At 34.7% G+C, this 26,224-nt stretch overlaps 1 protein-coding gene across 3 annotated transcripts in view; it reads left to right on the forward strand.

Moving 5' to 3' along the window:
* Positions 1-26,224, forward strand: part of LOC150110335 (macrophage mannose receptor 1-like) — a 190,681-nt gene that overhangs the window by 10,401 nt on the left and 154,056 nt on the right. For 2 of the 3 annotated variants that reach the window (XM_090393010.1, XM_090393018.1), the window contains exon 2: positions 26,046-26,212. In XM_090393010.1, the coding sequence (XP_090249136.1) occupies positions 26,046-26,212 (167 nt within the window). Of the gene's footprint in view, positions 1-24,367; positions 24,451-26,045; positions 26,213-26,224 lie in introns of those variants that run through there. The other variant, XM_090393026.1, reaches the window with a different exon arrangement.

A 26,224-nucleotide genomic window follows, 5' to 3' on the forward strand; every position in this document is an offset into this window, starting at 1 on the left:
TTTAACAAGTTGTTTGTACGGTTTTGTAATTCTCTTGTAGGATCTTCCTGAAGAATTGAATATATTGAACTATCTTCAAGTAATTGAAGCATTTTGTTGTGGTAATCTTCAGAGTTGAGGATGACCGTAGAGTTGCCTTTATCTGCAGGTAAAATAATAATGTTACTGTTCTGTTTTAGATTTTTTAGGGTTTTTCTTTCAGCCACTGAAATATTATCTGTTGGAGGTTTGGCATTATTTATAATGAAAATCGATTCAATACGAAGAAGTTTCGCCAAATGATTAGGAATGAGTGAACATGCTTTTTCTATTTTTGTAAGAAGAGATTCTTTAGGGATAAATTTTGGTGAGGGAATAAAATTGAGACCTTTGCTAAGAATATTCGTTTCTGCATCCGTTAACATATGAGAAGATTTGTTCACTACAACCTTTCCAGGATTAATACGGGCATCACTATGACCAGATCTGTTTTGTATCCTTATTAGATTATCAAATTTCTTGATAAGGGTGTATTTATTCTTGTTTTGTATTCGTGTGGCTTGTGCTTCACTGTTAATAATAAAATCATGTAAGTTAACATTATCCATAATTTCTTCAAGTTTTTGAGTTAAACATCTTTTAGTGCTGAACAAAAAAGCTAAACTACGTTTTGTGTCTGTAATTCTTTCGCTGAGGAGATCCATTTTAGCATTACGATAGATTCTTTTAGCGCGTTCCGTTGTTATCTTTTCTTTAAAAGAGATGAAATTGGGAAAAACTGCATGGAACTTACAACGTTTGAGGAAAACTAACCTGTTTATTTTCAGTCCTATTTTCTTCAATGTTCTTTTAAAATTCCTTTGTATTTTCATTAGAGACGCCTCGTCATTTAGGCTATAGATGTGGCGATTAGTTTTTACTCGGTTGTTATACATTTCAAAAAATAGATTTAATGACTCCAAGACCGAGATAACATTTTACAAGATTTTAATGATAAATACTACTAGTTTCGGCATATAGCAGCCTTCTTCAGGTATTTATAAAGGAAAGGAATACTAATAAACATTGAATTATTTAAATAAACAAACTGGAAATTACAGGTACAAATTGCCTCACATAATCGATACATAAAAACGTTGTATTTTTCAAGTTGTTCCAACTGGCGTGCCATTGTTTGTTGCAATTGTGCGTGCAAGTTCACGTGAACGCCAATATTGAATAACTGCAGCATGGCTATCTGGGATGTTATAACTTAAATTATTATTTAAGTGGACCGTGTTCAGTAGGATTTCCGCTCTCTAATCAGCCATCCAAAACCTACTCATCACAACCTTAAGTACCCTGGAGTATATAAATTGTGGTGTGATTGCAATATCCCATACTTTGGTCAAACTAACAAATCTATTGAACAACGCATAGAAGAGCATAAGAGAGACATCTCATACAAAAGATCTCATGCAACTGCGTTATCCAGTCATGTTCTTTTTTCAAATAATCCTAATGATGACCAACAAAGCCACTCTGTATGCTGGAATAGATCAGAAAATATTTTTCGCTGTGAAGATGAGTTTGAAAGAAAAATCGTAGAATCAAGGGAAATCCTACTGAACCCGGTCCACTTAAATAATAATTTAAGTTATAACATCCCAGATAGCCATGCTGCAGTTATTCAATATTGGCGTTCACGTGAACTTGCACGCACAATTGCAACAAACAATGGCACGCCAGTTGGAACAACTTGAAAAATACAACGTTTTTATGTATCGATTATGTGAGGCAATTTGTACCTGTAATTTCCAGTTTGTTTATTTAAATAATTCAATGTTTATTAGTATTCCTTTCCTTTATAAATACCTGAAGAAGGCTGCTATATGCCGAAACTAGTAGTATTTATCATTAAAATCTTGTAAAATGTTATCTCGGTCTTGGAGTCATTAAATCTATTTTTTGAAATATATATATATATATATATATATATATATATTTACTTTTTTATTTGACAAAGTGTTATCTTTATCATACGGCTATTTACATTTAGACTATTCATATATATATATTTTTTCCGGTTTAATACAGAATGCTACATAATAATGATAACGATTAAAAAAACACAACTTTTATGAAAGATAGATAGATAGATAGAGAGAGAGAGAGAGAGAGAGAGAGAGAAAGAGAAGAACTAATGGAGGACTTGCTATCCTTTTGAAGATCCCAGAAATCAAATTAAACAACAACGCTTCGCCATTAACGTATGGGCAGGGGTATCGTCTGGAAGAAGTTCTGCCGGATTTACTGAACAATGTTCCAATGAATGTGCGTCGGCAGATGTGGTTCCAACATGACGGGTTCCAGCATATTTTGGCATTTCTGTGCGTCAGTATTTAGACAGGTCCTTTGCGGCTCGAAAGATTTGGCGTAGTATACCCGTCGCATCGCCACCCACGCTCACCTAATTTATCGAGCATTGATTTCTTTCTGTGGGGAACCCCTAAAGCCATGGTGTATGAAACCCCTGTTGCCTCTGACATGGACCTCGTGCCAAGATCGCCATCGCTGCTGCTAATATACGTGAAACTCCAAGTAGTTTCGAAAATGTACGGCAATCGGTGGGTCATCGGTGTCAGGCATGCATCACTACTAATGGTAGTAACTTTGAGCACCTGATGTGAAACAATATTATGTATCCAAATACTATTGAACTGTTCAGTTATGCCTAGTAAACTTTTTTACAATACTTCCTGCTTTTTGTTATTTCTGTATCTTTGTGTCCCTGTTAGTACCTTCAATTGGCTTTTCCGGTGATGCTTTGCTATGTGAATATGGTTGATTTTGATTCTCTACCAAGTTTGTAGTGGAATTTTAAACTACCCTGTAGATTTATCGCACTACCTGGCATACTCTATAAAATTATTGAAAGAATCATATCATGCACTTGAGGCTCACAATAAATAAGAAAATTAACTGCTACCAAATTATTTATAGAGGCCAACATTCGACGAGAGATCAATTATTCTACTTGTGTCAAACAATAATAGACGCATTTGAGGAAAATCCTACAAAAAATACAACTTATTTATCCCACGATATGACTTTGACATTGTTTGAATCAAAAAAATTAATACAAATAGAGTACATGATGTCGGAATTACAGGAAATGCTTTAATCTGGATCGTTGATTTCATGAGAGGAAGAAAGATCAAGATTAGAATCAACGCAGCAATATCTAGAGAGCAGAGAAACTGGGCTGTTTTTCCCCAGGGTACAGTACACAGTCCCTTACTGTTTCTTTTATATGTCGATAACATTCATCCTTACCTTACAGAAGACACAAAAAGTAGCTTGCTACGCTGAAAATATAGCCATCTGGAACACTAGTGATAAAATGAAAGAATCGGAAGAGATTACAAAAAAATCCATGAGAGGATTAAAAAAATAGTCAGATGAACCTAAACTCAAAATCAGCCCAGATAAAACAAAGCTAAGCATCTTTTTTACAGACTGGAAAAATAGACATTCCTACAATCTCAAAAGTCTTGATCAACAACAGGCTAATTGAAAAAGTCGGAAATCCAAAATACCTTGGTATTACGCTTGATCAGGAATTGTGTTTTTCTCAACACATCTCTGTGACTTCAAATAGGGCTCTCAAAAAACTAAATATATTGAAAAGGCTTTCTGGAACAAATTGGGACACAAAGTCAAAAATTCCCAAAACTACTTACACTACATTAATAAGGCCAATAATTCAATATGTAATACCTATCTTGTCACCTTCAGCTTCATAGGTAAAGGAAAAATTAGACAAAGTACAAACAAAAGGGTCAAGGATGATCATTAATGCAGTCTCATCCACTAACAACATCAGATCTCAACAGAAATGTGGGCTTGACCTGCTGGAGGACAGACAGAAATTTGCCACCATAAAATTCATTGATAATATCAGAAGCTATTAAAGGAATCATATCTCCATAAAAACTTATGAACATTGGAATCAAAAATGCAGACTTCACAGATCATCAACTTCTCCATATGATGACACTAACAGGAAGGATCATCTAAATGCCCAAATAAGAAAATAACCTATATTTTACCGTCGTTTAACTTCAAATACCTCCATAAATATAAACCTTACCAAATCCTGCAAAAAAACGAATGAAAAGAAACGCTGGAAGTAAAAGAACTAAATATTATCAACTTTCTTTCATCCTCCAAATTTCTTTGGAGGATGAAGGAAGGTTGTTTGTTATACTGATGGATCGTCAGACGTCAATATGATTAATAGAGATGCTGGTTCTCTCCTTCACATCGCTAAAGCTGAAAAACCTTCAATAAAAGTTGATTCCGGGAGAACTGCTGACAATTTTACCAGCGATCCCTATGCAATAAATAAATCACTCGAAGCCTGCTTAAAATTATCATCATCTCAACAATTACAGGAAATTATAATTTACAGTGACTCAAGATCAGCTATGGAGGCAATCAAAATTGGCAATACTAAACTCACACAAGACATCCATAATCTCTTAAACCAGCTAAAGTGTTTGAGCAGACGTTGCATTTAACAATGGATTCCTGCTCATGTAGACATTGCTTACAATAAAGCAGAAATTGATAAATTAGCAAAAGAGGCCAGAGAAGGCAACCAAGAAACTGACATGATAACTCTTGCTGATGCTAATGCACTAGCAAAATCTAAACTAATTCTACTAAAATTAGGACACAACAACATCAAAAAAAATTCCCGAAATCAGTGTTGATGGAAAGACCTCCACCACGATAACAAGACTGAGAACAGAACATTTTAGAGGAATGAAGAACAATACGAATGATAATACTATTTAGAATGTCGCCATTTATCCATGGATTATAACCGATGGATAAATGGCGTAATAATTACTGTCGGATTGTTGCCTCATTTTTGTAGACTTTGTTTTTTTTTGTATATTTCTGTGAACATTAGCTGGATGTTCTCATAGAATGTTACAAGATCGTTTATTTTAAGTAGGCAATTCCAGTCTGTGTTTTTTTACAAGGTTGTCAACAATGCTCTTTAATATGATCAAGTTTGTTACGTTTTGTGGTGTTGGGAGAGGGGAGTGATGATATAATGAAACGAAGTTGTGACAAAGCAGTGATCAGTAAATTTAGTTAATTACTGATGAAGCAAATGTATGAATGGGATCCCGTAAACTGATATGGTCAACGCATGATTGTGTTAGTGAATTGTTGATTATTTCTTCTCTTGTTGGGGTGTTTATGGTAGAATTTATATTTGTACCGATTTCTCATATGAAGGTATGCGTTTGTGGTTGAAGAAGCATAGTCACGAGCATTTATGTTAATATCTCCCATTAGCATGAGCCGATATGTTGTACTGGGTTCAATGCCGTTTATCCATGATTCTAATTCATGCAGAAAGCAGATTGGATTATGATCTGGGCATAATATGGTATAACTCTGTATAATATGTTTGTTGTGTATTTGATGCTATGTTTATCGGTATTTGTGATTTCCAAAATTAGTGTTTCCGTATGTTCGAAACGAGTTAGTTTTTCGGTGACACTGAATTAATGGTTGATGAATACCACGAGCCACCCTCCACTTTTCTATGGCCTACATCAGTTGTAGGTCTTTGGTAATTTTAATGTTGTATTCATACGTTTCTGTCTCGTTTATGACCACTTCGGTCAATATCAATCTAAACCACTGTGTCTTTATACTTATTATGTTTGTATGTATGATAATGAAGTCGGTGTTTGTGGAAATGTTGTCTGTCCATTTCTTCAAAGAGTCAAAAACTTTGAAGTTTATATCTTATCACTGGATATGTTCGCATAGATTTCAATTCTCTATGAACACGATTTTTAAAGCAATTTTAAAGACTGTTCTGAAATATGTGGATGGTTAAAGTATTATGTTGGTAGGCTGTATAGGTCCGTTTCTCTTGCAATTATATAAACTCGAGTGTTTTCATTCTGTCTCATAAATATCTGTGAATCCATATTAAAGAACTTATAATGTTTCTCTGTGTTTATTTTTCTTGCTTGGCATAAAAGATTTTAATAAAAGTATTGAGTCCAGTTTTCAGATTACAGATTGGTGTTAGGAGTTTCTTGTCAGTTAGGATCTATGTTTTCGGCCTTGTTTTCTTGTAAAGAGAGCAAAGATTGGCAGAGTTCTCTCCCTCTTTCTTTTTTTTTGTAGGCATCGGTTAATAGAGACAACATTTGTGGTTGTGAATGGAATTCCAATTTTGGCGCTGATGAGATGCACTATGTTGAATAAAACTTCTGTGTTTTCTTTTGGTTTCCCTGTGTTTGAAGTTCTTTTGTTTACTTCTATATAGAGTATATGCTCGATTTGGCACTTGAAGGTTACCTCTTTCTGCAATTCTTCATTTTCATTTGAGTTTTTCTTGTGCTACTATTGCTACTGTTAATTTTGTCTTGATGTCTCACACAGTTCCTAATATTTATTCAGAGATCTCGTTATTATACTGTAGTTAAAGTTCATGCCCCTCGAAGTTTTTGATAATTTGTTCCATATTGTATTTAGCAAGTTTTTAATCGTAAGGTTGAATGAATCTAAATTATCGGTAATATTTTTATCAAGAAGGGTGTGAGCCATTGCTTTTGCAAAGTGTGCGTTTCTTAGACCTCTTTGCTTTTCACGTGGTTTGCAAGATCCTGGAGCACTGGTAGTGTATTTTTGACAATAGCCGTGTCAATGCAGCCTCTCCCTTTCATCGCTTAACAGCTTGGTACACTTGTTACAGGATATTTTGAATAGTGACCTTTGATGTCTTAGTGAGTGTTGGATTTCCTTCCTCTGAGCAACTGCAGCATGTGTGTTAAAATGGCGACTCCATTTTTCTTTCACTTGTTGGTGATCACAATCGTCTTTGGCTTAGAATTTCAACATATAAAATTTTGGTTCTACTTAGCGGATTTCGATGAATTATACATCCCGCTCTTCAGTGTGCCATGTAGAATTACCTTGCATCGCTTTTAAACGAAATACCTTAATTAAAACAACTTTAAAACTATAAAAATTGGAGCAGTGATATATACGTGCATTCACTCGTATGCTTACACAACACCCACTGTAAAAATAATAATCAATATTATTATCGGTTAAGATATTGTGAATTTGAGGTTAATTGTAGTGATTGGCTAAAGAGGATTATCTGATTTAGCCATGGTAATCCAACCTACTTTGAAGATAAGATTAGCTTTCAAGGAAAGAGTGGGATTAGCATACACTATTTGTTTGTTATTTTTTATTGTTGAAAAGCAGGCGGTGCGTTAGATGCGGGTGGTTTGTGAAGTGAAAAAAAGTGTGCATACTATGTTAATTTTGTTTATCTGGCTTCCACAGTTCATGCTCTAAGGTTCTGTAATTGTCTATGTTTTCAAATTGTAGCAGGTTGTTGAGTAGTGTGGATATTAGATGTGATCTCGCTGTAGAACCATATGAGTTGCTGACGGATCTAGGGAGAAAAGAGTTGTGGTGGGTCTTGTTAAGTGGTATGCGTCTCTGTGGCAACTATAGATGTTCTGGAAGTAGTAACATTAAACAGTGTTTAAGATATTTTATTCCTGGGATTTTGTACATTGCGATATAGGATTAGATTATTGGCTGCTGTATTTGAGGCGTCCAAATCACCGTTGAACTAATTTTCTGATGTATTGTTTCTACTTTTGCTAGATGACTCTTTGATGTGTGAGTAAAGATTATTATGCCATACCTGAGTAGCGATTTGCAGATACTGTGATATAGGAGTTTTCTTACATTATATGGAATCATGTGTTTTATTTTGAAAAGTTTTGCTGCATTGATGACGAATTTGGTATGTAGGTATTCTATATGTTTTGTCTATTTGCAGTGCCAAACTATAAAGAGGCCAGGCTATTTTGCAGGTGTTATGGGTGTAAATTTTCTATATTTCAGCTATTTCTGTTGTTAATGCAGCATAATGTGTGACCGCGTAGCAATAGTGGTGCGAATCACACGATTCTCAGATTATGTATAATTAACATCTGCATTTTGCTGATATTCATTATAATTGAGTTTTGGTTGAACAAAGCTGTCATTTCATTTAGTTCTGTACGAAATGTATGAAAAGTCATATATAACGGTATCTGTGAATTGCTATTCTGGTACAGCACAGCAGTCAACGCTAACAAATCAAACAGCGATCTAGCGAAAATAGAAACATAATAACATCGGAAAAATTATTTCATCAGTGATTTGGAGTCCTCATATACAACAGCCAATAACCAAAACCTATATGATGATGCAAAAAATCCTGATCATAAAAATTCTGAAACACTATTTATGTTACTAAGGAATTACTTCAACAACACCTATTGTAAAAACATAGACACGCATCGCATAACACGACTCAACACGACCCAACTTTTGTCTGAAGAGTGGATATGCTCTACAGCGAAAAAGCTGCGGGTTTGAATCCAGCCGAGGACTTGGATGTTTGTGTCTGTGAAAATATTGGTGGTGTTGGTCAGCGGTAGATGACAGAACTAAATGACGAAGGAACTTGCGGTTGTTGTAGTGGTGGAGGCAGAGAGCCGTATAGTAGGTGCCCTCCCTCGTTTGATTCTTTGGACTCCCTGGATGTGTTAAATAATAATAATAATAATAATAATAATAATAATAATAATAATAATAATAATAAGTATTCAAAATGTACGTTGTATACGAAGTATACGTTGGTCAACTACGCGAGAAGAGAACAAAGGAAGTCGCCATATTAGAAATTACAGCAAGTTCGTCAATCAAGAAATATGAAGCGCTATAAATGCCAAGAAGACTTAAACGGCGGAAGAAACCACGTAACATGTAGGAACTGCCAGAGAAACAGGCATTTTCTATGTTCAGGATTGTCTGAAGCTACTTGCCACTGAAAATCAAACAAGAATCGTGACGAGTGGAAGTGTCCCCATTGCAGAGACAACAAAGGAATGTCGCCTTCGGCCTCAGGCGGAAAACAGCACATGCAGAAAACAACCGCAGGCAGAAACAGCTATCAACAGCAGAGGGAATTAAAAACAAAGAAAACAACAACGGAAACCCAGGTGAGCCAACTTCAAATGCATTACTTGAAAATAGATTCCAAAACCTAAAAGACTGTTTAATCGATTTTGTTGAAGAACTATTTCAAAAACATACCGCACAAATTACAGAAAAATTCAACCAATATGAGGAATTTATTAAATTTAATAATAACTCGGAAGAAGGTGTTAGACCGTTAGAGAAATTAAAAACTGCGTTAAAGAGCTAACGAAAAAGACAGCATATTTAATTAAAGAGCTAACGGATCTACGACAAGAACTAAACTCTTTGCAGCAACAGTACGAACTCTCAAACCAACAGCGGCATAAAAATGATCTCCTCATAGATGGTCTCCCGGAAATAGCTACGGAACATGTAAGAGACACCGTAATACAATTAAGCCAAAAAATTGACTCTCCCATTGAGTCAAAAGACATCCAGTCAGTGCATCGGTTACCACAAAAAAGGAAAAGAGAAAATAATACCCGTCCTTCTCCCGTCGTAGTGCGACTCACCAACAGCGCAACAAAAACTACACGTATAAAAGCTAGCATGATTAAAAAACCAGTAGTCAAGGATCTGAAAGGAGACCACGGCAATACCCCAATATACTTGTCCGAATACATATTATCAGAAAATATTCTACCACGCAAAGAAAGTAAAAACAGAAAACAATTATCAGTTTATATGGATAAGAGACAGCAAAATAATCCTTAGAAAGATATAAGACGCAAAATCAATCGAAATATAATCCGTAGAAGACCTCAACAGGCTGCCACATTGAAAGGAATATTGACAAATCGTAAAGAAGGAACAGCACACCACCTACCAACATGAATCCAGACTATCAAGTAGACGTAATTACCTCGGAACATGATAATTGCCATATTCTGAAATCAATATCAGAATGGAAACAACTGACAATCCCCAAAAAAGGACCATCTATTCTCCACATCAACATCAGAAGCATTCAAAAATGCTGGCTGACCCTGCAAGCTTATCTGAAGGATGATATAGACGATATAGACATTTTAATATTGATTGTAGTATAGTATCTACGACAAATGAAGAGGCATCCACCTACCAAATGACACACTTCCAACAACACAAACACTGTAGATAAACAAAACGACGGTTGTATAATAATATTTACCAAACATAAACTACAAGTAACAGAAATAAACTATAAATTAGAATACGCAGAAAACATGCATCGAAATTAAAAACATCAAACAAGAAAAGTCCCTGATACTAAACGCAATATACAAACCACCCAACTTAAGCACCACAAAATTCCTAGAAGAACTAAACAGATGGCTTTCTGCCACGGAAGTAGGTTCCTCAGAATATTTATAATAATAATAGAATAATAATAGGAGACATTCATATAAACATTAGGAACATGAATAACAACACAGAACCATACCTAGACCTATTATCGGCATATAACATAACCCCATCCATTCAGTTGTATACACGAGAAGAGATTTTCGGAAACACAACCACCTCATCCTTCATTGATCATATAAATATAAGGGCCCCTCCAAATAGCCACACAACAGCTGTCATGACATGTAAACTGGCAGGCCATTATTTCACAGCATTACAGCTACACACTGAACCAGAACTCATAAAAATCACTGACTACAAAACAGTATTATAGCATTCTAAACGAAACAATAGTAAACGATGAAATCAGAAAAACAGACTGGATGAAGACAGCATCTTTATACTCTGCTGAAGCTGTATATAATAATCTTAAACTTGCATTTAACAAAATATATAACAAAGCATTAACAAAAATAAAAATACGCCCCAAACGAAACAAAATCCATGGATAACAGACAAAATATAAACAGACATTCAAAGAAAAGATGCCCTATGTAACAACTTAAGAAGTCGCCGAATAATATTGCTTTAAAAGCTGAATACAAAAGAAAACGTAATCTCCTAGCAACACAGATTAGAACGACAAAAAGAAACTATTACAGCAACAAATTAACAACTCAGAATGACATAAAGGAAACCTGGCACCTGATTAATGAAATACTGGACAATATACACAGAACCACTGCCTCAGAAACAATAAAACACAGCTTTGCCTGCAATCCCAAATCTTTCATATAGTTGGCAAACAACTTTAATCAGCACTACGTGAACTCTGTCCAAAAACTACTAGAAACAACCTTTCCTCAGACGAATGAACATTCTCCACTAGGCCCACGAGCAACCCAGTCGATGTGGTTCCCCACAGTGATAGTTCTTCTTTTGTTCCTGTGGGGAACCACATCGACTAATTAACCCTAACAAAGAACAGGGGATAGACGGAAACAGACCCAAAGACATCAAGAAACACTCAACCAACCTACTTCCAGTTATACAAAAACTGTTAAATAAAATCTTCGAAACGGGACACATACCTGAAACACTGAAGACTGCATTAACGACATCTATACACAAACAGGAAAAAAGAAACGTTATAAGTACTTACAGACCCATCGCCACGCTGTCTGTAATCAACCAAATCATTGAGCGCATCGTGCATCAGAAACTCTCCACATACGTTGAAAAATTTCAAATCATACCCAAAACACAATATGGCTTTCAAAAAAATAAAGGAACAGCAACACTCCTGGAAGATTTCACCGATCTAATAAACGCTGCATTGGATAAAAACAGAATAGCATTAGTGGTATTCATTGACCTAACAAAAGCATTTGACACACTAACACACAAAACCTTGTTACCGAAACTAACGCATATCGGAATTAGAGGTCGTCAACTGCAGTGGTTTAAAGCATACACGAAAAACAGAAAGCACACCCCGCGTATAGGATCAGCATTCAGCAAAGAGGTACATGTAACCTCTGCAGTACCGCAAGGAGCTGTCCTATCTCCCATGCTATTTAACATATGCACACACGACATAAGCCAACTTCCCTTAAAAAGTAAAATCTTCCAGTACGTAGACGACACGGCCATAGTATAGTATCTATTCACAACAATGCAAATATCGCTTACACAAATATGCAACACGACATTAATCAAATCAGTAACTGGTTAATCGAAAACGGCATATATATAAACCCTGCAAAAATCATGCTAATGGTTTTCATAAAACCCCAAAACCCTGCCCATAAAAACTAAATATCTCACTATCCAACATTCATCCTCCTATACAGAAAGCGCTGACCCTAAAACCACAAGCATTACACAGGTGAAAACAATACGCTATCTAGGACTTCACTTCGATGCTGATCAAAGTTGGAATAGCCATACAAACTACCTACATATCAAGCTTAGGATAATAGTAAGCAAACTATACAGATTAAAAGACATTGCCCCAACCCACATAAAAACACTAATCTATAAAGTATTATGTGAAAACATTTTAAGATATGCAATCACATCATACGCATTCTGCGCCGACTACAGACTTAACAGATTACAGTGGTTGCAAGATAAAATGGTAAAACTGATATTCTGGGAACAACCCACTCTTATTCAGGAAGCACGGACAAAATACAAAATATTTAAGGTGAAACACTTATGCCACTATACAGTCATGTTAAAACATTACTATAGCCCAACCTATAGAGTAACCAGAACAACATATCAAATAACAAGACTACAGTCAACAAACTACATAACATATAAATACAACAATCACACAGCAAAGCCACCCGAAACTTCAACGTACCTGACATGATATACAAACTGCCGTTCAACAACAGAAACCTGCGAATCCCTACTCAGATACGGAATAACAGTCTATGCAAATACATCAAACAGCCACCTAACAAAATTAGAAACTCTACACAGGAAAATTGTGTCAACAGTGATCTGGACACCTTACACGCAACAACCAATATCAGACAAGCACATGGCGATACACAGAATTCTGAGCATTAAAAACCTGAAACACTACATGACATTAACAAGGAATTACTTCAACATCATCTATCGAAACAAGAGAGACACATATCGTATAACACGACCTACAACAACTCTCTAAATCCCCACACCCATGAACAACGCATACGGTTCATTTGTGAGATCACATCAGCCACTAACGCAGCTCAACAACCTACCAAGAAAGTTAAAACACGTAGATAACTACAGAACATTAAAAAACGAACTCTGGAAAATATACCAACAAAGTTAAGAAATCATTAACACTAATATACACATCACAAATCACTAGCATCCAATGCTACATCCCATACATAAACAGTAGCAACAACACAAATAGTGAAGGCTAAATCCCACTCTCTTCATAAAAGCTAACCCAAGCTTCGAAGTAGGTGGGATTAACTTGCCTCACAAGTGATACTTATAAGCAAATGCAGAAATGTGTATGTATAATCATTCTTTCTCAAACTTAAAATAATAATAATAATAATAATAATAATAATAATAATAATAATAATAATAAAATAAAAATTATACAAAAAATTCTGTATAATCTTCACTGTTAATATTAGAAGAACATATGTTGTAAATACATAATATAAAGGCAAAAACGTGTTATTAAAATTTTAATTGAAATCCAATGTAGGAATTGCAGCACTTAGTGCTGAACTGTGTAAAATTATAAGATGCAATGTCACACAAGATGTTTATTGTATATATAAATATTTTAGCAATCAATAAAATATATTATTAAAAAAAGTAGTAGTAGTAGTAGTAATAGTAGTACTATCTTTTGTGAACAAAGAGACAATACTAGCAAAATACTAACAGCAAAACACTTATGTTGCTATAGAGCGTGCTAAAATATTATTTCGATGCCAACTGCAGGACAGCTGAAAACACATACCGTGTAACAATACAAAATTAATAACGGAAAAAAACTCACTTACAAAAATTATTTAATAATATAATTTTCGAACGTGTTTCACAGGCATCTTCAGTACATTAAGCTCAAATTAAACAATAACTGAAAATTCCAAAAAGCCACCTAAGTAGCTGGTGTAAGATAACTAAAAAAGTCAATAAATTTCAAAAAAAATCAATATAATAAAAAGGTAGGAAAGATTAGCTGATTTGTTAAGTACGATCTCCCATAAAGGGGATAGACGTAAGCCGTGGGACCTGTTTAAGTTAGGAGAATGAAGTAGAGTTTCACATGTTTCTTTATAAAGGCGTTCCATGAGGAACTGACTTTTGTGAAGAACCAGCTTTCTCCAATGAACTGTGTGTCTAGTGAAGATGGCATGTTATGCAAGTCCACACTCTTCAGGTTTAAAGTGTTTAATATAAGATTGGTGTTCTTCTAGCCGAATAGAGGCAGAACTTCCCGTTTGTCCGTAATAAGATTATCCACAAGAGCATGGAATCTGGTAGACACCTGGATAATTAAGATGTGGAAGCTTGTCCTTAGGAGAATTGAGAAAGGTGGATATTTTTCTAAACGGTCGAAAGGCAATAAAAATATTCATCGGTTTTAAAAATGTTGCTATACGTTCACTGATGCCTTGTACATAAGGAATAGGAAAGCGAGTTATTTCTTCTGTGTTTGAAGAGGAAGACATATTAAAACTACTCAAAGTTCTTTTAATGAAGCAATTCTTTACAATTGTTTCCTTTCGACCGTTTAGAAAAAGCTCCACCTTTCTCACTTCTCCTAAGGACAAGCTTCCACATTTTAATCATCCAGGTATCTACCAGATTCTGTGCTCTTGTGGATTATCTTATTTCGGACAAACGGGAAGATCCACCTCTATTTGGCTAGAAGAACACCAATCTTATATTGAATACTTTAACCCAAAAGGTCAGGACTTGCAGACCATGCCATCTTCACTAGACACAGAGTTCATTGGAAAAAGCTAGAGTTCTTCACGAAAGTCAGTTTCTCATGGAACGCCTTTATAAAGAAACATATGAAACTTTACTTCATTCTCCTAACTTAAACAGATCCGATGGCTTACGTCTATCCCCTTTATGGGAGATAGTACTTTACAAATCAGCTTATCTTTCCTAACTTTTTATTATATTATTATTTTTTTTAGGAAATGTATTGACCTAAAAAAAAATAATAATATAATAAAAAGTTAGGATATAATAAAAAGCAATCAAATAACTATTGGTTAGTTATTTGATTGCTGTGTTTGAAGTAGGCTGATATTTGTAGGTAGGATATTCATTACAGCCATTGGATGAAAAATTCTTTCACATGCACAGGAACGCAAGCAAGAACAAACGGATGTGAGCGCACGCACGCACGCACGCACGCGCGCGCGCACACACACACACACACACACACACACACACACACACACACACACACACACACACACACACACACACACACACACACACACACAATAGCCAAACAGTACACACACGGCATAATTTGGAATTTAGAATATCATGACGTCACTGAACTGGAAAGCTTGAACTAATATATTGTGCTTCATTAAGTTTGCAATTTCTTATTCCTAGTATGCGTCTTACCGCTCTATTCAGGTTATTGATGGTTGTAAGTTTCCTGTACTCAAAAGGTGGGTTATCTTACACCAGCTACTTAGGTGGCGCTTTTTGGAATTGTCAGTGATTGTTTAATTTGAGCTTAATGTACTGAAGATGCCTGTGAGACACAGGTGAAAATTATACTATTAAATAATCTTTGTACGTGAGTTTTTTTAATTTTAATTTTGTATCGATATGTCTACTCACGGTATACCTCTTTTAAAACTTATACAGTGTAACAAGTCCTCAGATAACTAATTATATCATATATAATTATAATAATCGCTTCAGTGAGGCTACCCAAAACGTATACATCCCAAGTATGCTAAATAAACCACCTTTTGAGTACAGGAAACTTACAAGCATCAATAACCTGAATAGAGCGGTAAGACGCATACTAGGAATAAGAAATTGCAAACTTAATGAAGCACAATATATTAGTTGAAGCTTTCCAGTTCAGTGACGTCATGATATTCTAAATTCCAAATTATGCCGTGTGTGTACTGTTTGGCTATTGTGTGTGTGTGTGTGTGTGTGTGTGTGTGTGTGCGCGCGCGCGCGTGCGTGCGTGCGTGCGTGCGTGCGCGCACATCCGTTTGTTCTTGCTTGCGTTCCTGTGCATGTGAAAGAATTTTTCATCCAATGGCTGTAATGAATATCCTACCTACAAATATCAGCCTACTTCAAACACAGCAATCAAATAACTAACCAATAAAAAATAACTAACCAGTGTCATCCTCATATAACGTTAATAAATAGCTTTTGAGGGAAAGCTGAGACATTACATTCCAACTGAAATGCAATGTCTCATGACAAGGAAAAAAAATCGTTTATTAATTTTGAGTCCTGTAATTACAGCACTTAAATTCAATGGACAGACAATATTTCTGAAATTCTGACTTCACTACCATACACACAAACATAAGAAGTGTCAAGAAACAATGGCTTATATTGAAAACACTGCTCAACTAACTACACCTCGATAAATATAAACGTACTAATGCTGACCCAAGTTGCAATAAATGACGAAGACGTTTATGCATGGAACATCAAAAACTTCCAGTCCTATAAGTATGTAGGACAAACAAAAAAGGAGATGGAGTCAAGCCATTTATGAAAGAAAATACAATGTGATGGAAAAACAAACTCATTCGTAACATGCAGAAAAACTATTATTGGGGATCACAAATAATAATGCATAGCTTCCAATACAAGATAAATATAATATGCAGACCCTTAGGTAAATACCCACTCAGATTTCTGTACGAAATGGAAGCATAGCTAAGTAGTATTGAACACTGTGCATCACACCGGCTCATCCTAATAGGAGACAATAACATAAATACTCTAGACCATACTTCTTCAACTACTAACATATGTCTTGATATACTAATTCAGTAATGGTAATACAAAATGCACTACCATAAACTCCCCAGCAAGAGAAGAAATACTCAACCTTTCACTAACATAATAATGCATTGGATGTATCAAAATACTGGTTATCATCAATACATCTACTTCATTAGTAATTAACGCCAAAACCGCCGATCACTACTTTCTGTCAGCTTCATTTTACTACGTCACTTCCTCCCCCCCCCAACATCATTACAAAACTCTGCAATACACCATTATATTAAAGAGTATTGTCGACAAACATATAAAAACACAGACTGGGATATCCTACTCAAAATTAACGAACCTGTAACTTTATACGAGAACTTCCAACTAGGTTTCACAGAAATATAAAAAAAACAACAACAATGAAGCCTACACAAACATAGTGACAAACAAATAAACATTAACTCATGGATAAATGGTGACATTCTAAATAGTATTACTGTAAAATAAAATCTATGGAAAAAAAACTAAAAACGCCACCCAGTAACACTCATTTACAAACACTATACAAAAACACTTGAAATCAAGTAATAATAAAAATTCGTAGGGCAAAAAGACAACTACTACTTTCAAAAAATTTAGGAATATAACGACAATGTAAAGTAAACAAGGGCTACACTTAACGAATTACTAATTATAAAAAAGGAAACTTCAGCACAAGAATTTATTGCAAAACGCTTCGATCAGGTTATAAACCAAGAGAAACTAGCAGACTCATTCAACCACATCTTCACGAACAATATCACACAAGTCAAGAAAGATAATACCAACGATCAACAAACATCAACACGAAGTCAACAGCAAACTCTTTATTTTCCACCTGTAACAAAATAGAATAGAAGGAAGTGCTCTTACAGCTGACACCAAAGAACCACCCCAGGAATAAACAAAACAGAATAAAAACAGCCAAAAGATTCGTAGACCTTTTAGCAAACTTTGTACAAATAAATCCAATACTTCTGAGACTTGTGAACATAATATTCGACCCTCGATAACAACAAGTCCGCTGTTCTTAAACGTCTAGACTTAGCCGAAGATGTTGATACAATAGAACATGACATACTACTAAGCAAACTATACTCGATCGGAATAAGAGGAAAACTGCATACCTGATTCAGGAACTATCTCTCAAACAGAACAAAAGTAACAATAATAGGCTCATTGTACTGCCGAGGTATGCAAATAAAATATGGTGTTCCACAAAGGAGGAGCAAGTGGACAGTGATGGAACTTGCTCCACCTTTGCTTCGAGTTGCCTGGGTGTTGTACTACCAAGTGGTCATTTACACTTGGATTCGCCGATAGTTTTTCGGTATATATACTGGCAGTTGAACAACAAGTGATTTGTATCCCCTTAATTATTATTAAGGATGCCAGAAAAATAGCCGTTTGGCTTTCAATTTGTGTTATAATATCTAATTTTACTGTATATTGTATACAGTATATGTAATGTAAAAATACAAAACATCAGTAATAATCATCATTGTATTATAATAATATATAAAAATAAATAAATCAGCTACCGCCTTTTTATTCCCGTATACGGGAAGCAGGTGAGGCCATTTAGCCCTATCTAACTTTTGGAGACTGAGTGGGCAGTTCAATCTCCACTGGTACCAATCAGAGATAGATGGCCCAAGGATATCACTAATTAAGCGGTACACAGTGAAGAGAGACGGCTCAAATGTGCCGCCATCTCGTGGTCGCTAACCCTAACACAATATATTTAATGTCTGAAATAATGTGGGTTCTACGGTCGATTTTCTTGAGTTTACAGGACGAACAACCCGAGTTTCCAGGAGGAAAAACCCGCTTGCCCGTGCCAAAGATTGACTAACTCGGGAACCTGTCGAAAAAAGGCTTAGAAAAATTTCCTCTAGTCGCCGACTAGACTCGAAACCAAGTCTTCCTTCGTGCGGCCAAGCGCCGTGGTATACAAACGCCACATCCAGAATATTTTATTCTCTCAAAAGCATCTATGTACATTCGGACGAACTATTTACATATATACAATAAGTACATAGCATGCTTATTTCAGTTAACATTTTTTATTTATTTTTATTTGATTTTATTTTTTATTTTTTATTTTTATTTACAACATGATAACATGCCGAATATCTATTTTCACATAGAGTCCTGTGCAATCTCTTGGGCAGTTATTTTGTCATTTAACATCCATTGAAATATTAAAATATTTTTACCTAATCTGAAAATTATAAGACATATACTTCCTCTTATGCAAATAGATATATTTATTACTATTCAATATTTCTACACTCATATATATATATATATATATATTTACATTATGCGTTAGTTTTCTGTTCCATTAGTTTTCCTTTCAGAGTGAATTGTATTGGCTTATTTTCATGTTTTTCTTTATGGTGGGTCTTTTATTTCCATTATTTGTATGTTTTCTTCATATTCATCAGTGATAAGGCCATTGGTGTTTGGTTATCTTTTTTCTGTTTATTGTTTCTATTATGATTTCATTTAGTTGTTTGTTGAGTTTTTGCATTATATCTGGGCCTGTATCTCTTCCATAAATTCTGTCACATCTGTATGTCCTGATGGAGTACATTGTTGTTATAATTATAATTGCTTCGGTTATTGTTATGTTTCCGTCCTTTAGCCAGAATAATGTGTATTCTGTGACCGGTTCTTTGTGTTTTATATGTTTCTGAATAGTGTTCCATATTGGAGAGGTGTGGGGGCAGTATAACATTATGTGATATAGTGTTTCTGATTCAGGGAAGAAGTAGCATTTGGCTGGGGCTTGAAGTAGAATACCTTTGTATGCACACCACATTCTGGTGGGTAGGCAAGCGTGGTGAACCTTGTAATAAAATGTTTTTAGTTTCGGGTGTATAGGCAATCCGAATGCCTTTTTGAGTACATTGGATAATTTAATTTTACCTTTTTTCAAACTCTCGGTGTTGTCGTGGTGGTATAACTGCTCGCGTGACAGTGATATGTGCAATTTTTGTTTCCTTTTGAGGAAATCTTTTATTGCTGTATGATTATTAATGAATTTGTATCCCTCCGCAACTTCAATGAACATTTTTGGTATTTTGCCATTCGATTGTGGAAGGGAACAAATTATTTGGTGGGGAATTATTCTTTGCATGTAGTGTATGATATATGCACTCCATGCTTTATGTTCCGAGTAAGCTCTCTCTATGATTTTTGCTCTTGCACTTAGAGTTTTTAAATGTACATTTATTAAACCAAGTCCTCCAGCTTCTATATCATGAAATATTGTGTACCTTCGTATGGGTTCGTATTTTTTCGAATCCCAAATAAATTTTGCACATTCTCTGTGAATTTTGTCAACTTCGTTGCCATTGTAATTAATGTTGGCTACAAGGTACCATATTTTTGATAGTAAAAACTGGTTACATATTTTTGCTCTGCTTCTAATTGATAATTGTCTGGGTCTCATTTGTGAATTTTTTTTGGTAATTTTGTTATGAGCTACTTCCCATTGCTTGTTATGATGGGTTTGGTCCCTATGGTGATTCCTAAAAGAGGGAGGTGTTCATTGATTTTAATTTCGTTCGGCACGGTTGGCTTATTTGCCCACCTTCCGACGAACATCGCGTGACATTTATGAAAGTTGAGTTTTAATGCGGATGCCTTTTCAAAAGATTTAAATACATTACAAGCAATCATGAATGACTCGGCTGTGGTTAGCGTTAACGTAACACCGTTGGCATAGGCTAGTACTTTTGTTTTACCTTCTTATCCTATATGAGTACCCGCAATGCCGGGATGTCTCGATATCGCTCGTATCACCGGATCTAAGACAAGAGCGAATAGGATCATAGATAGGCTGTCTCCCTGTCTGACCGAGCAGTCAATATTTACAGATGCAGACAGTTTCTTGTTGATTATGAGTCGTGACTGTGCAGTGTTGTATATGTTTGACATTAAGTTTTGATATTTCTTCCCAAAACCTGCAGCTTTAATGACTTCTTTCACGTAGTGGTGACTAACTGAATCGAAAGATTTTTCTATGTCCAAACTTACCAACAGGCATGGTTGTTGTGTTGCCTGGTAGTGTTCATATGTGCATCTAACTGTCAGAATATTATCTTTTATTTTTCTGTTTTTAACAGTTTTGGGATTCTGATATTATTTTATATATGTGTATTTGAATTCATTGTGATATGATTTTGGATAAGATTTTGTAGTTTGTGTTGAGAAGTGTAATGCCTCTCCATTGTGTGAGTTGGCGTTGTTTGTGGTGTCTTTATTTTTTGGTATCAGTGTTATGTAACCGAGGTTGAAATATTCTGGGATGCTTTCCGAATTCTGTATTTCGTTCAGCATTTTCACAAATAATGTCTCAAACAGGGGGTAGTAAGCTTTATAAAATTCCGCAGTGAGACCGTTGGGTCCTGGAGATTTGTGTAGTGACAGAGACTTTATAGTATATTTGCATTCAGTTTTTGTAATGGGTGAATCTATACTTTCAGCTTCTGACTTTGTTAATCTCGGTAAGGTTTTAATAAATTTTGTGTTTCTGATTTATCACTTTGTTTTTGGGAGAAGATACTTGTGTATTGTGGAAGAATCGGAGGAGATTTGCATCTCCCTCGACCTCGGTCCCCTCATGTTTTATTTTATGAATAGTGTTTTTTTGTTTTCTCTGCTCTTCAAAGAGCCAAGCTGCTTTGGACTTCCCTTTATCATGTTCCATTGTTCTGATTTTGGCACGTATCCAGGCCCCTTCAGTCTCTTTTATTTCTATTTGTTTCAATTTTGCTTTTAGAGCGTTGGTAGCTATTTTATTTTCTGGGAGGGTTCTGTCTGTGTTGTATTGTCGTGTTAGTTCTTTGATTATGCTTCCTTTTTCTTGGTTTGTTGTATATTTCTTATGTTTTCCTATTTGTATAGCAGCCTTTTTTACATGTATTTTGAATTGGTTCCAGGCATACACTGGATTTTCTATTTCTGTTATGTTGTCTAATATTTTTTTTTATTTCTGTTGAAAATGTGTCTGTGTTGATTATACTGTTCTTTAGCTTCCAGAGTGGGTAGTTTCTGTTGGTGTATGTATTTCTGTCCTTAGCCTCATGGGAAAGTTTGCCTTTGACCATGTAGTGGTCACTAAAAGTCAATTGCAAGTGACAAACCTCCTTAACGGTTAATCCCATATATCGGCTTGTGTAGATTCTGTCTAGCCGTGAGGCATTCATGGGGGAATAATGAGTATAAGCTTTACATGTTGGATGTAATTCTCGGAATATATCTTTGAGTTGACATCGCTGTATAATGTGTGAAAAATTGTTTTTTGTTATAGTATTTTTTACCTCTATGTCTAATATATTGTTTTCTACAAAATTAATGTCTCCGGCTGCAATTATATTTCATGTGTTTGCCAGTTTGGTTTCTAGGGTCTCCCAAAAGTGTTTTTTTTTTGTGTGTGTGTTCAGCCAGGCCGTATACGTTAATTAACGACACAATTTGATCTTCCCAGATTATTTCAACCTCTAGCACTCTTGTGTTCTATTAGAGTAGAGTGCGATAATAATTGTATGCTACTTCTCTTACTTTTCAAAGTCATTAAACCTGCAATGCCATTACTTTGGGCTTGTTCGCAAAGAATATGGTAGTGGGACTGACTGTAGATTTCTGTGTAGTTTTTGTTCTGCTTCTGAATTTTGTTTTAATCTGGAATCTTGTAGCATTACTATATCTACTTCGTTCTGGTATATTGTGTTTGTTAGCAATTTTTGTGAAACTTGGTTATTCAATCCATTACAATTCATTGTAATTATCTTAATTGGCTTATTCTTCGTTTTTTGTATATATATTAGCAGGCTTTATTTCTTTCTGTTTTTTCTTTTTCTCATTTTGCTTTTACATTAGGTACGAACTGGATTTTTTTACGTCTCCCTGGAGTAGAAGCGCTGTAGTTTGATTCATGTCAGGTGTCATATTCTTTTCTTCCTCTTTTCTCATAGATACCTGATTTTTATCTGTTTCTAAACCAGTGCTATTCCTTTCTCTTTCTTCGGTGTTTTTTCTCCTTCTGTATCCACTGGTTTTGATGGCATAATTGATATATTTTGAGAATCACCCGATCCGATTCCTCCTCGCTGGTGCATATTTGGTTTTTTTCTTCTAGATGATGTACAGTAGTATTTTCTTGTACATCATCTACTGACTCTAGCTCTTCTTCTTAGTTAGGTTGGTTTACTGCTGGTCGTTTAACCAACATTGATGCATAAGTTTGCCCTTTACAGTCATCCGTATCATGTCCAATTCTTTTGCATTTATCACACTTAAGTGCTGTACACTGCTTTCGCAGATGTCCAATTTTCTTGCATCTGAAACATGCCGGAGGTCGTCCTGGAATTATGAGTATTCCGGTCATTTTTTGAACCTTAATTACGTACGGTATATCTTCTACTTTTGTGTATCTTCGTTCAGAGTTATAGTTAATTTTTTTCTTATTAGAGAGAACATGGGCCCACTCTTTATCTTTACAACTGGCGATATTTTCTAAAATTTCGATTTTCCCGAATTTTTCAAAGTGCATAGCTACCAATCTGTGTGTGTGTGGGGGGGGGGAAACCAGTATATAACAATGTCACTTTTACGGCATTTACCAAAATTGTCTTTCACAGATAGGTGTTTAAAAGATATTAGAAATACATAATTATATTTTAACACACCTAGGTGCCACACATCAGAACCTCTTATCTTTGCTTTTAAACCTTCTATTACATCCTCCTCTGTGTATGGGGCACCGACAGGGTCGCATTTCAATACGCAGGCTTTTGTCCAGTCAAGTTCTTCGGGTAGGTTTAGCGAGTTCAGGACGTCCATTCCGATATCCTTAGAAGTATTTGGCGACGTTTCTGGAGATTTCATTGTAGAATCCTTTACTTTATTGTCTTTTCCAATAGAATTTAGAATTGGTCAAACTGGATACTGTGGAATTGCAGGGTTGAGTTACAGATTTAACTATGGTCGACATTCCTACGGCAATTACTTGCGGGAACACGGGCAATCACACTGGTAATCGGCTTAAGCCGAACTAATCCACTTACGATTGGAAAATAGCTTAGACACGGAGCACAAAAAAACACGTCTGCACTGATCGCTATCCAAACTTTTACTCTCCACTGAGCTGCACAGGCTTATGTTGTAAACAATTATTATTATTATTATTATTGTTGTTGTTGAAAATATTATGTACATGCAAGTATCTCTTATGCACAATTGTGTTCGTATAATGTATTTTAAATATTATATATAAATAATAAAATTTGAGTGATTGAAAAAGATTTAGATTGCTAGGTAAAAAAAATATGATTGTTTTATTATTAAAACATTTTATTATTAAAGTATGACTGTTTTTAACGTAAGTCTTTATAGATACATTTATCTGATTTTTATTTATTTATTTATTTTTTTAGTTGCAAGCTTCCTGTTATAGTACTAAATGTTGAACAATGATATGTGTAACCTAAGAGCAACAGCTCATCCAGGTTACGATGTGCATAAAGTTACAAAAATGTATGTAATGCATTTTCATTATATATACATATATACATTCATATAATATACATATTACATATTACTATAATATAATTTCATAAAAAAATCGCAGATAAAATAAAATTTCATCATACGGAGAAAGTTTCATAACAATTAATTAGGAACGAAATAAAACAAAGCAGTTAAATAGAATTTAAATTTTACGGTTTACACATAAGACTGTATCTTTGTATACAAATATGATAAAAACCAATAATTTATAGAATTAATTTGAACAGAGCTTCCTCATTTCTGTGGGAAAATAACTACTCTTTGATTTGTATTTGTTTGGGTTAGTTTCATTTGTTATTGTTAAAGGTAGTGTGTTGAATACTTTTGTCGCTAATTAAGTATAATGTTTGTGTATTGCTTCTTTATTTGCTTTTGGAACTAAATATTTTAGGATATAACTAAACATTGGCGCTAAATAAGCATAATGTTTTTGTATTGCTTCTTTATTTGCTTCTGGAACTAAATATTTTAGGAACTTATGTCTACTAAAGAAAGTATCTCGTTTGATATTTAGGTATTCGTTGTCGTTGAATGTTCGTCTAGATTTATATTTTTCTGGTAACAGGATGATTACGGCCTTTGCTGACGCATATTGTACAATTCGTTGAATTTCCTTTTCCTGTTCCTTATCTATAGCCTTTCCTTAACTTATCGATTTCTATATATCAGTTCATGAGCAACAAATGTAGTATGATATATGTAATGCGTTTTGTATTATTTTTAGTACGTAATGTTATCACATTTATTATACCACTGATGTATTATGTTATAATTTGTATCACTTCTTCAAGCTTAATAAATTTCATATAGCAAATATTAAACTACAATCTGAAATTATTTAACGGGTTTCAGTAATAATATTTTATTTCAGCATAAAACAATGCGTCTGGGAAAAGAATTATCTGATTTTTCAAGCCACTTTACATTAATGTAAGGTGGCTTGAAATTCCACTTACGCGTAATGGAATATTACCATACGATAATAAAATAAAACATAGAACTGCATTACATAATAGAAAGAATAATTAAACAAAATAACTTAGATGGTTTTCCAAGAGAAGGTATAGCTTGGAAAGATGATCTCAAAAACTTCTAAAATAATGTTGTGAATAAAGCAGTCTGGAAAAAGTTTTATTAAGCATATAATGGGATACAGTGAAATGTATTGTTGTATGAACAGGCGAATGTATCGATAATATATGAGACTGTGATCACTGGAAGGAAATTCCCATATTGAGCTTATAGATACCAGGAAATACTAATAATCATATGATATTTTATTCAGATTTTTCTATTGTTTTCTCTTTGTTTTGAAGCCGTATCTATCTGCAATACTAGGTCGTCTAATTTTCTAAATCTTGGATTATAATTTCAAAATATTTAATATAATCTAAATATTTTAAATTATCAGTGATCAATTCATTTTGAAACACGTAATAGTGAGGGGGGAGGGGAAATAATTTAAAAAAAAATTAAATTTAAATGTAGTATGATTGTTGCTAATATAGGAACGAATCACCTGTTTATTATCTGATATTTTCTCCGATTTCTTGTATTTTAAGCTGAAGAGTGCGGTTTAGATGGCTCCTGGGTTGAGTTCAATGGTTATTGCTACATCTTCAAGGCGAATATTCAAACTTGGAAAAATGCGCTGATAGAATGTAGGAAAAATAACGCGTCCCTTGCATCAATTCACTCTCTTATTGAAGTGAATTTTCTGATGCGTTTGGTAAGTGTTTCT

Source organism: Typopeltis vanoorti, chromosome 1, assembly GCF_054136105.1.
Source record: "Typopeltis vanoorti isolate ZY-2024b chromosome 1, IOZ_Tvanoo_1.0, whole genome shotgun sequence".
Classification (NCBI taxonomy): domain Eukaryota; kingdom Metazoa; phylum Arthropoda; class Arachnida; order Uropygi; family Thelyphonidae; genus Typopeltis; species Typopeltis vanoorti.